Source organism: Falco cherrug, chromosome 1 (genome assembly GCF_023634085.1).
Source record: "Falco cherrug isolate bFalChe1 chromosome 1, bFalChe1.pri, whole genome shotgun sequence".
Lineage (NCBI taxonomy): Eukaryota > Metazoa > Chordata > Aves > Falconiformes > Falconidae > Falco > Falco cherrug.
Window position 1 is genome coordinate 32343200 of NC_073697.1, and position 12949 is coordinate 32356148.

Consider the following 12949-nt stretch of genomic DNA (forward strand, 5'->3'; position numbering starts at 1 on the left):
CTAGGAATAACACTGATCATTATATTATCAGACCTATTTTCTGAAACTGAGCCCTGGCAAAATGCTTTATTTTGATGATAGTGTCTCAATAGGAAAGTAGCTACTAAATTAAAAGGGTAAAACTGAGAAATAGTTGCATAGCATCTGGTCTTGTCTAACTTCAGGAAATGTCTGCTTTGTTAGGAGAATAGACTGGATCTTACAGGTCAGGAACATACACCGGGATTAAACAATCTTATCTCAATGAACAACATCTGTTATTATTATTGAAGTATTATTTTAGTCTTGGTCTCAATTCTTGTATATGTACTACATGAAAATTTTTGAAAATTTGAAATAGCCTCAGAAAAGGTCCAAATGATTCAAGGTCTTGCCTATATTGCAATAGTAATGTAGCAAGAAGCACAGTCTGTTTCCCTATCCAAAAAAAAGTTAAGCGGTAGGACTGTCTTAGTCTAGCAACACTTGCAGCAGAGAAATATTCCTGCCAGAAGGTGACTGACTCTTCAGCCTCTTGGTAGTGAAATTCAGCAGCTGGGAGCTGACTGGCTGGCTCATAGAGGAAATAAGTGTGCAGAGTTTTAAAAGTGCACACCTGGCTTTCTCATAAGACATTACATTTTTTCCCCTTCTTTGCAAGTTTCGTAACTAATCTTTTCCTCTCTGTTATTTTTGCTATTTCTGTTTTTTTTCTGTCTTGTAACCAATCTAGGTAATTAATCTATCCATTATAAACTGGATTTTTTCTTTGAAGAACAAACAAAAATAGCAGTTTGTTTGGAAGTTATCACCTTGATGCAAGATTTGCTTTGAGGGGTTTTAGGGCCAGTTTTATTCTCAGCCTTAGACTAAATTATCATAATAATCTGTTCTGGTCTTAAGAGCTCAAACCATGAGACTAGCTTCTGCAGGTCCAAGTATCGGAGGGTAGAGTCATCTTGTACTTGATCATTGCATCCTCACGTGCTATCCGTTTAGCACTGAGTAGACACCGTAGTCTGCTCTGCTGTTTGCTGCAAGACATGTCTGCTTTCTGGTGTTTGAGATCAACTGTGGCACCCTCCCTGTCTGCCATACGTTTAGTGTGTTTATCCCTCAGACAGTTGGTTTTGAGTCTGTGGTTTAATGTGGGAGCCTGGGCATTAGCATCCAAGATGTGTAACTGAAATGTGGAGCAAGTTTCCCTGGGATTCTGAGAGAGCTGATGTATGGCTTGGCGAGTGCCCAGATCTCTGTTGGTAGTGAAGAGGATGAAGAAGACAGAAGTGCTATAACTAATACATTAGGAACCCCATTCTTAATGTTGATATTTCTGTGGTGTTTATTTCCTTTTTCTTCCTTTTTTTGCTGTCAGGTTATGTGCATATTCAGATGCACCTCATGAGAGGAGATGACCTTGCAGTGAAAACTAGCTTCAGCCTTCCTCTCAAGCAGTGGTTTCGACTGGATCTTTCTTTTAAGGGCGGACAGGTATGCGCGCTACTGAATTAGAGGTTCACGACTGAGATGTGTCTAATTTGATTATGCCTTTGACAAACCCCTTAACAGCTGAGAAAGACAGAAATACTATAATTTGTACATGCTTACATAGCGAAAGAATGAAATGTAAAACTAGAAATTGTTGGGAGATGTTCAGACCATCCAACTTAGGGAAATCAACTTAGATGCTTAAGATAAGAGAATTATCTTAATTCTGTGTATTAATTTACTTAGAATTACTGTGTATTCGGTGGCTATGTTCGTGTACACTGTTGCTCTCTAGAGACTGTTGACTTTACAGGCAGCCAGTACTCCTTGCTTAGATACCTTGTCTAAATACTTGAAGTTACATGGTGTGAAAAGCTCTGAGGGACTTTGCACTTGGAGGCTTAGGTGTTTTTACCGTTCTGATATGAGAATTTACATGTCTGGTCTCCTGTACGGTACCATGCCTCTTGCCTAGATGTGTTAGCTAACAGGGAGGCATGTGCAGTTTCGAAGTTTTGCACATTTGACAAAGTGACATAGGATTACCTACCTTTATAAGACCAAAAAATATTACAGTATCCCTCTGTAGTAGATAAGTAATTTACATTTTAATAAATCACAATTGTTTTTTCACAGAACCTTCCAAAAGCAGCACTGAAAATGCAGGCTCCCTGCCAAAGTTCTCTGAACCTCCAGCTACTATGATATTAGGGTGTGAAAATAATAAAAAACCTTAGTCTTCTATTTCTCAACTTCTTTCTTCTTGAAAATGGTTGAATAGATTACATACTGAATTGTAAAAATAATTGCTAATTAATGGCAAGAACAACTAAGTAAATTTAAAGTATGAGATAAATTACTGGTAAAGCTGAAACAATGTTTTACTGAGAGAGCAATGTACAGACTAAACTACTGTGGTTCCTTTTGCACCCCACTGTTTTTAAGTATGTAAGTGGTGAGCAGACTGATTGTCTTGCAAGAAAATAGGGTAGAAATGTGTATTTACTTTTAATATCATATGCTTTTAAATATATTGTTAAAAGGAAAAATGAAAAAAGTGTTTTATAGCATCAGAACTGTCTTTTTCTGCTTGTTTAAATTGTAGAAATAATTTTAGTTCGTGGGAAAGGGAATGCCCTATGGGTTTTGAAGCTCAGCTTCAGGTACAAATGTGAAAGTTCCTGTAAATATTGATACAGGATATATTAGTCTTGACCTTTTGGAAATTTGTACAATTAGATTAAGGAAAATATTCTCATTGAGAGCAGAGTGAATTTATTCAGGTGTGAGATAAAACCTGTGGTCAATAAATTTCCACTTCTGGACAAAGTAAGAGGGCCAGGAAGAGTTTAATGAGCACTCTTGTGGACAGAAGAGGAAGTAGGACCGAACCTAAAAACATTTTAGTACTTGGAGCCATTCTCTGGAACAGATAAAGCTGTGGTTTGGTTCCATCTTACTAACACTTCTTCCTGTAGTATGTTTTTAAATGCTACAACCTCAAAAGGTACAGAAGAGTCTCCTTATTTAGGCACTTTGTGTCCAAAGAAGGGCAACAAAGCTAGTGAAGGATCTAGAGAACAAGTCTTGTGAGGAGTGGCTGACGGAGCTGGGGTTGTTTAGCCTGGAGAAAAGGAGGCTCAGCAGAGACCTTATTGCTCTCTACGACCACTTGAAAAGAGGTTGTTTGCAGGTGGATGTCAGTCTCTTCTCCCAGGTAATAACTGATAGGATGAGAGGAAATGGCCTCAAGTTGCACCAGAAGAGGTTTAGATTGGGTATTAGGAAAAAATTCTTCACTGGAGAGGTTACCAAACATTGGAGCAGGCTGCCCAGGGAAGTGGTTGAGTCACCATCCCTGAGAGTATTTAAAAGATGTGTAGATGTGGCACTTAGGGACATGGTTTAGTAGTGGACTTGGCAGTGTTAGGTTAAGGATTGAGCTTGATGATCTTAAAGGTCTTTTTCAAGCTAAATGATTCTGTGGTTGTATGATTATTTCACTTCCATCGAGATACATTTAGTCCAGCATGACTTGAGATAAAATAGATAAATTAGGGAAGGTTGGGAAATTAGGCATCAAGAAATTAAGAGCCAGATTTTAAGAGCATCTGAAGGTGCAAGAAGAGTAAAAGCTTCAGCAAAGTACAGATGTCTTATAACTCAACACAGGAAAGAAACAGCTGAAGTAGGAAACGTGTACTACTTTTGCTATTTTTTGTTGCTCATGGTTGGCCAGGACAGACCAGTGCCAATGCTTTCCATTAACCTCTTCTGACATATACCCTCTTTAGTGCAGAGGAGATGCAACAAGCTGCAGCTGTAATCTTCTGAACTAGTTGAAATGGATTAATAAATATACCTTCTAATATTTTGTTTATTATAATTAATATTTTATGTTATTTTAGATAGAAGTAAGCAGTGTTGGGAAGAATTTGAAAAGACATCATCATCAGTCTTTTACGTAAGCAGCGTTTTCCCTTTTGTTGACTAATATGTGTATATGTGTTCAGATATGGAAAATGGGAGAAGGAGAGCACAAGTTTGTAACTGAGATTCCAAACGATTTTCAGAGTATCTGTAGTATTCTTCCAGTCTATGCTTTCAAAACCAGTTTTCATTACTATGTTTACATGGAGCATGAGCTGAATAATTTTGTTAATGCCGTGAGCTAGTTGAGTTAACATGCTGCATGATCTAGCACTGGAGTCTGATAACCCTCCATAAAAAATGGTTGGAAGGTCAGTGGCATTAGGATCAGTCTTCAAAAGAAGTCTTGGTCTTACTGAAGTCAAGAGAAGTTTTGCTGTTGCTGTGAGAGAGCTAGGATTTCACCAGTGAAATTGTTTCCTGCTTTGCTTAGGTAGAGAGCAAAATTTCTACCAGAAATGTTCTTCCTCTATCCTTTACTCTAAGCAACTGAATAATTTTTTTAAATGGCTCTTTAATTGTTCTCTTTCCCTGTAATTTAAGATTGACTCACTCTTGTGCAAATAATTTAAAAAAACACTTTTTAATATGGAAACTATGTAACAGTAAATTGCATGGCAGACTTAAGTGTTATACCTTCTCTGTTGTGGTTACCCAGAAATTGTAAACTTACACATAGTAACTCTAAGAGACAGATAACTTACATTTTCATATGCCAGTTTTAGAAAATACAAGGGAGGGGTGGAGCTGAAAATTTTGAGGTTGTGTAATGATGCATAAAACACCAGAAGATACCTACAGGTCAGAAAAATAAAACACCCTGCTGGTTTAATATGCTTGTAGACAAGGGATTTGTTAAAAATACTCCAGAATTTATCACACTAAATTGCAGAGTAGATTTTGAGAGTAAACAGACGAGAAAAGCAAAAAATACTGGCAGTGACTTTAAGGCTGTCAGTTATGGAAATTCTGAGATACAAATTTTGGTGTGTTTTTTTTCTTTCATAGTACCTTTTGATAGCCAGCTGACTTTTCTTTCATGTTCAAGTTTTAGGGAAGTTTTCTATTATGATGACACTGCCGGATACTTTGTTCTTGGAGGCAGTGGATATGTAAATGGTATTGAAGCATTCTTTGGACCTGTGATATACTATCGTCTCAATGTGTTGGAAACAGAACAGGTAAACAAAAGCAGTATTTGGAAATGTTTAAATATTAGCAGCCAGCTATGGCTGTATTTTATTTTGTTTTAACTCAAGCTCTTAGCAAGTGATAGACTTGCTATGAAGCATAATAGTACTTGGGAATATATAACCGAAATATGATCATGTTCTGCTGAAATCTAGGAATGTTAGTTATCACTTAAAAGGCTAAAAGATAAGACTTATAGAAGCAAGTATGTAAAGCAATGTTCCTGAATCTGTATTTAAGTAAGGATTTATTTTCAGTGTTGCTTTGTTTCCCAGACTTTTTGATGATACAGTATTGAACATGTGATTAATTTATGGTTTTGTTGAAATTGGTGGTAAAAGTCATGTAGACTTGGTCAGTTTGGGAAGTTCATCCATGGTTTCTTGGATTATGCTGACTGTTTAAAGTCATAGTCTATTGTGGCCAGCATCAGGTTGCCTGGCACATTAACATGATGTGCCAGAGAAGCTGATCGTAGTAAACAATGTTTCCTGGTTTTATTTGCCTACAACACTTCTTTCTACCCAAGCACAGGCAACAACAGGTACTGTAGATGCCATTTATCTATGATTTGCCTTTTTATAGATTTCTAACCCTCTTCATGATAAAGAAACAGTGGAACAAATTGAACTCTACTATGAGAGATGTATGGACATTCGAGAAATTGTTTATGAGTACAGATACATTGTAAGGCAAGGTGAAAAAGCACAAAGAAATCGTAAGTGTTGATCTGTGATGTATGAATTTTAAACTGTCATCTTTGGAGACCTGTTTTCTTTCCTTTTACCAGAATCTGGATAACAGTCACCAAAAGTAAACTTAAATTCAGCCATAACAAGAAAAAAAGGCAATTTGAAAAGTTTAGCCTTGTTACTGGTATCTAAAACTATGGGTTTGTCCCTGCAAAGACTTTTGTGCCATGGAATACAGACTTAAATCATGTTCTTGGTAGCTCTTCTCTAGTAAGACAGGTGTATAAAGGGACAAAGAAACACTTTCAAGCTTACATGTAAGCTATTTGATTGCCTTTCCTCCATTTCATTCCCAAATGACCCTAAAGGCACACGTATTTTAAGCCCTTTCCCCAAAATGGGTGATTTTTTCTAGAATGTCTCTGCCACAGTTGCCTAATGTACAGTAATTGACAGGTATATACCAAAGCAACTACTGTAGTGAAGGAAGAGTAACATAGGTTGTGTGTGCTGAAAACTAGCTTATGTTTCCAATTGGAATTTGATTGCATACATTGTGACCGGAGTATGGAGGAGAGTAGAAAAAATCTTACCTATTTGTAACTGGTCTGTGCTAGCTGTATGAGTTTTTAGCACTACTTTTTGTTAAGGATGTGTTCATCTTGTCCATGAATTTTTAGTTTACCCTAGAAACATCTTTTTTTCTACCAAAAGCTTATTTTAAAGACCAGCCAAGTCAGCTTTCATGTCTTAAATATGTTGTTTTCTCTAGGTTACTGTGAAAACTATTATTTGGAGCTGATTCACAACTATGGAGAAAAATCTAAATGTGATGCCTTCATGTGGGGAAAAGAGCTCAGGGAAAAGTACCACACTTTGTTCAAACTGTTACAAGAGATGGATTTCAGTGCTGCAGATGGTAATCATATTTTATTTTATTGTTCTTAAACAACTCCATATTATATGTCATTTAAGTTAGTATGCTTTGACTTCAGTTTGTTTTACACATTTTTGTTCATATCAGCTAACTTAGTAAAGGAGTGTCATGTGACTTATATGTTGTGCTGCAAATGAGGGATGGCTTATTTTGTAGAAGGAAATAGAGATATCCTTATGCTTTTAGTGGTTAGTTACTTTGAGATGGTCTTCTGGATTTTTATTCACTCCTCTTATTCAATAGTACCTTTTATCTCCAGGAATTTTGGTTGTCTGTATTGAGAATAACATTCAGTGTGAGAAATAACAAAATCTGTCTCAGTCCCATTAAATTAAGGAGGGGAGATCCATTCCTGATTTTAACTCTTGCAATAACTGTGTGTCCTATGTTTTATTTTTGGTGTTAGAAGATGGAAGTGATACAGTTCTAGAAGTTGGCCGGAGGATATTTGAGAAGGTTGCAAAGGGTCTGTCCAGCGCTGATGGCCTCAGCAATATGGGCTTCTCTGTTCCTCTCTTGGTGGATTCAAGTTGTTGTGGATACCATAAGGCTTCTTATTTTCTTGCAGTTATATTTGAAACAGGGCTAGGTGTGCCTGTCGATCATACAAAGGTAGAGTATTTAATATGCTTGGTTACGTCCGTGAAATTACCTTTAAAGGCAATTTAGAAATGGAATGGATTTATGATCAATTGAATTTAAAAATGTGAAATGGCCCCCAGATCTAGGCTGTAGTTGAAGGGATTCCCCAAAACACCTACTCTTAAAAAGCCCAGTGGCAGTGAAGTCTTTATGAACTCCTGATTGTGGGAATCTTTATCCTGCTCATCCAGAACAAGGAAATCAATACTATAGTAAGACCTAAAAATGGTGGTAAAGTGAAAAGCAGGGAACGTAATGCTTTTCTCAGTCACTGAGATGGTAGGATGAAGTAATAACCGCAGAATCACCCACAGTCATTTGTAGATGGGTATGGAAAATGTCTCACATCAGGCAAATGTCCTAAAGTGGAAAGGTTGCACAGTACGTTCAGGAAAGAAGTCCCATTTTACAGTGTGCAAAAATGTGGTGCTGAGTATATTATGGTCAGAGGTTTACAGGTAAGCAAAGTAGAACAGTTTTATTTTGGAAAAAAACTGACCATGCTTCAGCTGAGCAACTGCAGAGCATATAAACTCCTGACCTTTTAGTTAGGTTGCAAATAACTGAAATGTTTCCATGTGATTCCATTGCAAGGTCAAATAAAGTGGAAGCATTTATTTATCACTGGAAGAGGGCTATACTGAAATTGCCAATGTGTATTTAATTGTGATATAATAGTGTAATATAAAATGCTCATAAAGAATAGCAGATCTGCCTAATGTGGTTACAGGATGCTAAATCAGAACTTCTCCTCAGAGGCCAGTCTGAGACCAAGCTCACTGCAGTTTTTCAAACACAAGAAACCTTAGACAGGAGCCTTTTTTGTACCCTAATTATGAAGTATACCTAGCGCTAATTATGGAGACGAAGTAATTTTATTACTGGTTCCGCTTCAGATAGTGTAGGAAATAATTTAATATCCCATGCAAATGGAATACTACTGTTTTATTACTGTGCAGGTGAAAAATAATAGTGCTGAAAATGGTTTTGGCAAATTTGCAGTACCTCAACTATTTCCAGCACCAATTACTATCTCAAGGGAGCTTTGTGCTGAAACCTTGTCAGCCACAAGTCCCATCCTTCTAGTCCTGTCAGATCCTTGGGGTGAGATTTTCAAGTGCTGTTTGTTAACTTCCATATGTTTCCACTGAATTCAGTGCAAAAACTCCAGTTGGCATCAGTGAGACTAGTTAAGTCACTGCTGAATATAAAAACTGTCAGAGCATAATTAACACTATAATAAAGTAGCATGAAAATTTGTAGCACCCTTAGTGGTGGCAGAGTAACTGCGATACTTGAAAAGTATTTAGAGATTCCATTTTTTCTTTCCAATCTTTCTATACATATAGAAGGCATTTTAATGACTTTAGGGCAGTGCTTGATTTTGTAACTCTTTACATGGTATAGCTAGTATGTCAGCTACCAGTATGAACACTGTTCCCTATGAATCTCCACCAAAGCGCTAAACTTGTGAGATGTGCAGTGAATTCACTCTTGTTTATGTCTGTTGATTTTTGCCAGGGACTGCTGTATAGTTTGGTTGGCACTCAGGGGAATGAGAGACTTGCTGTAATGAATCTTGGCTATAAACACTACCAAGGCGTTAATAACTATCCAGTTGATTTGGAGCTGTCCTATGCTTATTACAGTAATATTGCAATAAAGACATCATTGGATCAACACACTATAAAAGGGGAACAGGTAAGAATTATAAACGGATCTAAATTTCTTTTCTATGACTTTTCATATTTTCATTAATTTTCATATTAATTATGTAGCTAGAACGTTTCTGTCTTGATTTACAAATGTTAGCTCATCTGATTGGTGTGCCTGCCCATGGCAGGGGTGTTGGACTAAATCATCTTTAAAGGTCACTTCTAACCCAAACCATTCTATGATTGTTACGAAATCCCCCAAATTATATGTAAATATCATTACTCTGTTTCTTAGCAAGGGGGAAACCAAATCAAAGTTAGGCTCAAATCCTCAGAATTGTCCACATGAGTATCTTTCAGTAAAGTCTAGGTCTTATTCTTGGGCCCTAATTCCTCACTGAGATTTTTAATTATTAATATAATTTGATGTGTTTATTAAGCAACCGATCCACTGTTTCAGTAGCCAGCCATCATGAAGTTCATGTAAAAGATGAATTGTTCTTTCCATACTCACACCTTTCCTATAATCAAATGTAAGGATTTGGCTGTTAAATAGGTATCTGATGAGATAAAGTTTACAGTTAAATTCTTTTAGAATAAGCTGCTAAACAGGAGGTAACACAACTTTTATCTGTGAAGAATACTGAAGGTAGGCTAGTACTAGGATCCTGGCTTATCAGGAAGAAAGATTATTGTACAAAAAAAAAAAAAAAAAGAGATATTTTGATTGCTGAAGAACTAAAAATCAGTAGATAGCCACCTAGATAAAAGTGCTGTAGGGCAGGTCTTCATCAAGCTTTCTGCCAGCCTTTTTTTTTATCTTTTAAGAGAGATTTCTACAGGAACTAAAAAGCCTTAAAAGGTTAAAAGAACTTCTTTGCCATTAAGTGCATTTAAAACTACAAAGGTGGTGGGTGGTTTTTTTCAGTTGTTGACACCTTGGCATATCTTCTCAGTGTAGAGCGGACTTAAGAGTTTTGTACTGTAATGAGGCAACAAATGTTTTTTACATCAGATGTAAGGATGGTTCTTAATTCACTGGCCAACAGAGGAGTAGTGAGAATTCTAAAACCCAGAATGATAATGAATTTTTAGGGTTAAACAGGAAACGGGCAACATTTTCATTTTGTTGGCAGATGTATGAATTCATTGTGTAATCATTTTTTTGTGTTCACCTACTCTTCAGGCATTTGTTGAACCTATAAGGCTGATGGATGATGAACTCCTAAAAGCTCAAACAAAAGAAAACGGTGATGTCTTTATGTGGTTAAAACATGAAGCAACAAGAGGAAATGCAGCTGCACAGGTATAAAGTGGTACACCTCCCTTTTCTTGATTTTATACACGTGTTGTATGTACATCTGACTTTCTAAGAAAGTTGTAGAGGAGAGTGAAGTGGATAGACTTTTTCTCTTTCTACCCAGAATTGCTTCTATTTCCCATGTTTCTGTCTGATAATATCCAGTGACTGTGTAAAAAGCTATAACAATGATGCAAGGCAAAAGGGAAGAGTTGTCAAGACTTAGCGACCCCCTTCTCTGATCGTTTTCACTGGGTTTGTATTTGACACGGTACAGTTATTGCTGCTGATCTGAGACCAATAACACTGAGCCATGTGCATGCATCAAAGTCTGCCTTTATCACTTACCTCTGCACTTAAATCAAGACAGACTTTCATGGAACTGACAACTGTAAAAAATAACCCTACTGTAGATTTAATGTCAGTATATTTCACCACTGGGAAGCCCTCTGAATATTCTTGATAACCAATTGTTTTCAGACTGTTGAGGACATTTAACTATTTTCCTCACGTATTTAAAATCCATTTGAGCCTGCAAAAGCCTGCTCCTGCAATTCCAGTCTCAATACTAGCATTTATAACATTAGCGTTTATGTTTTCTTTTAGCAACGGTTGGCTCAGATGCTGTTTTGGGGCCAACAAGGAGTGGCAAAAAATCCTGAAGCTGCAATAGAATGGTACGCAAAGGGTGCAATAGAAACAGAAGATCCAGTGTTAATATATGATTATGCCATTGTGTTATTTAAGGTAAGTCATGTTTCGTATTTTAACTTCTAAAAAAACATTCCTATGACATGAATGTTTGTAAGTTACCTGCAGTGACACACTGTGAGAGTGTATACAAGTGCTTTTAGATTTGTCTTTGAAAATCAATCAATAGTTATGAAGCTAAGGTTGACTTTTACCAGTTACACACAAAAATTTTAAAAAGAGCAAGTTAAAAGCAGTTTAGTCACTTTGTTGCTAGCCAGATTCAGGACCAAAATACCACATAAATTGTAGATCCTAATTCTGTATAATGGCTTGTCACCTCAAAAATCTAACCAACTAGTAGGTAGAGGCCTTGGTGTAGAAATGCAGGTGAAAGTTCAGTCCTTTCTTAGAACTCCATTTATTAGATCTCTGGGAATTTTTTTTTAGTAGGAATTAAAGTCTGCATACAGTTAGTTTTTCCCTGCTAGAAGCAGTAGACAGCAGTGGCTACACTCAAGCGTAACCTGGGTTAAATAAGTTGTATCAGCTGAGCAGTGTCACCCATAAGACATTCAACGGTACTAAAGGTTAGATATATTAGTGAAGAACTGTTAGGTCTTCATCTCATTCTTTTGATGGAATGGATGGGCTGTCCTCTACAAAATGCTTGCTTAAGTTTTGCTTGTGTTAATTTTGAGCACCCATGGTCTGTTTGACCCATGTCCAGAATTAATTGATATGGACAACATTAGCATGACATCTGTGTACTTCCTCTGGAGACACTCTGACATCCTTTTTCAGGAAAGCTGAGAGTTCTTACTCCTTGCCAAATTGTGGACAATCTATGCACCTTCGAATGCTACTAATTCTTCCTTAGCTGCCAAAAATTAAAGATCTGTGATATTATTTACCCATAAAAATCACTTGGATTGACTGGTGAAGTAATTCTTCCTAGTCTTTGTAGAGCTGTGAATGAAGGATAAGCACAAAACTTTATTGTTGTTGTTGTAGCTGTTTAAAGCTGAGTAACACCTAGTAAATAATAGTATCACTGTTAAAATGCATTTTATGTGTGAATTTTCGTTAGCCTGTATTCTGTATTTGTAAACAATGATTGTTTCATATATCCGTTTCCTAGGGCCAAGGTGTGAAAAAGAACACAAAACTGGCTTTGGAATTGATGAAGAAAGCAGCCGCCAAGGTAAAATGTAATAAATACTTTATTGTAAAAGTCATATACCAGGTGCTAATAATAATGAACTGATTTATATAAAATGCCTGTTACTATAATTCTGTGTAAATACTGGTTGCTTCTCCCAATGTCATCACCATGAATGGTGAAAGCCTTTTTCCCCCAAATTGAGAGACTAGACTACTTGAATGGCCACTCAGCCAAAATTTTTGTGGAAGAAAAGTAATTCTCTCTACTTAGATCTTTTGGAACTTGATGATAGTTAAGTGATTAGAGAGTGAATAGTTGTTCCAGGAGTATGTTTTTGCCTCATATTCCTAAGCATTTTCCTCTAGACCATACTAGGTATATTTTTTATAGGCTTGAGCTTTTGACATGGTGATCTTTCCAGACAGGTAGAGATAACTGCCATCTTTGAAAATCCATGCCAGCAGGCTTCACTATAATAACAGAGCATCTTTAAGGTGCAATGTGAATGAGAAAGAGCAACAGCTGAGGTCTGGATTGTACTTCCACAATCTGCACAGAGTGATGGTGCACTCCTGCAGCCTTCAGGAGCTGAAGGCAGAGTGGTGGCTTCCTGTCCAACCCCCCTGAGCTGTGGTGGTTTACGGCTACTTCTCTCTGCACAGAGTTAATGCTCCTCCAGGGGATGCTGGTGACTGGAAAAAGACTGCATGTCCTTTCTTAGGCCAGCTGTTCTCTGCTTCAGAGAGGAGACCTTGATGTCCCAAAGCCTTCTGGTTTTTT

The 12949-nt window shown here is 37.1% G+C and overlaps 1 protein-coding gene across 2 annotated transcripts in view; it reads left to right on the forward strand.

The window, feature by feature from the left end:
• The window catches only part of SEL1L3 (SEL1L family member 3), a 37007-nt gene that overhangs the window by 9544 nt on the left and 14514 nt on the right, over positions 1-12949 (forward strand). Inside the window, exons 5-14 of one of the 2 annotated variants that reach the window (XM_055720788.1) lie at positions 1355-1470; positions 3876-3931; positions 4946-5078; positions 5674-5806; positions 6553-6699; positions 7127-7329; positions 8881-9060; positions 10201-10320; positions 10921-11061; positions 12146-12208. In XM_055720788.1, coding sequence (XP_055576763.1) covers positions 1355-1470; positions 3876-3931; positions 4946-5078; positions 5674-5806; positions 6553-6699; positions 7127-7329; positions 8881-9060; positions 10201-10320; positions 10921-11061; positions 12146-12208 — 1292 coding nt within the window. Of the gene's footprint in view, positions 1-1354; positions 1471-3875; positions 3932-4945; positions 5079-5673; positions 5807-6552; positions 6700-7123; positions 7330-8880; positions 9061-10200; positions 10321-10920; positions 11062-12145; positions 12209-12949 lie in introns of both variants that reach the window. The other variant, XM_055720725.1, reaches the window with a different exon arrangement.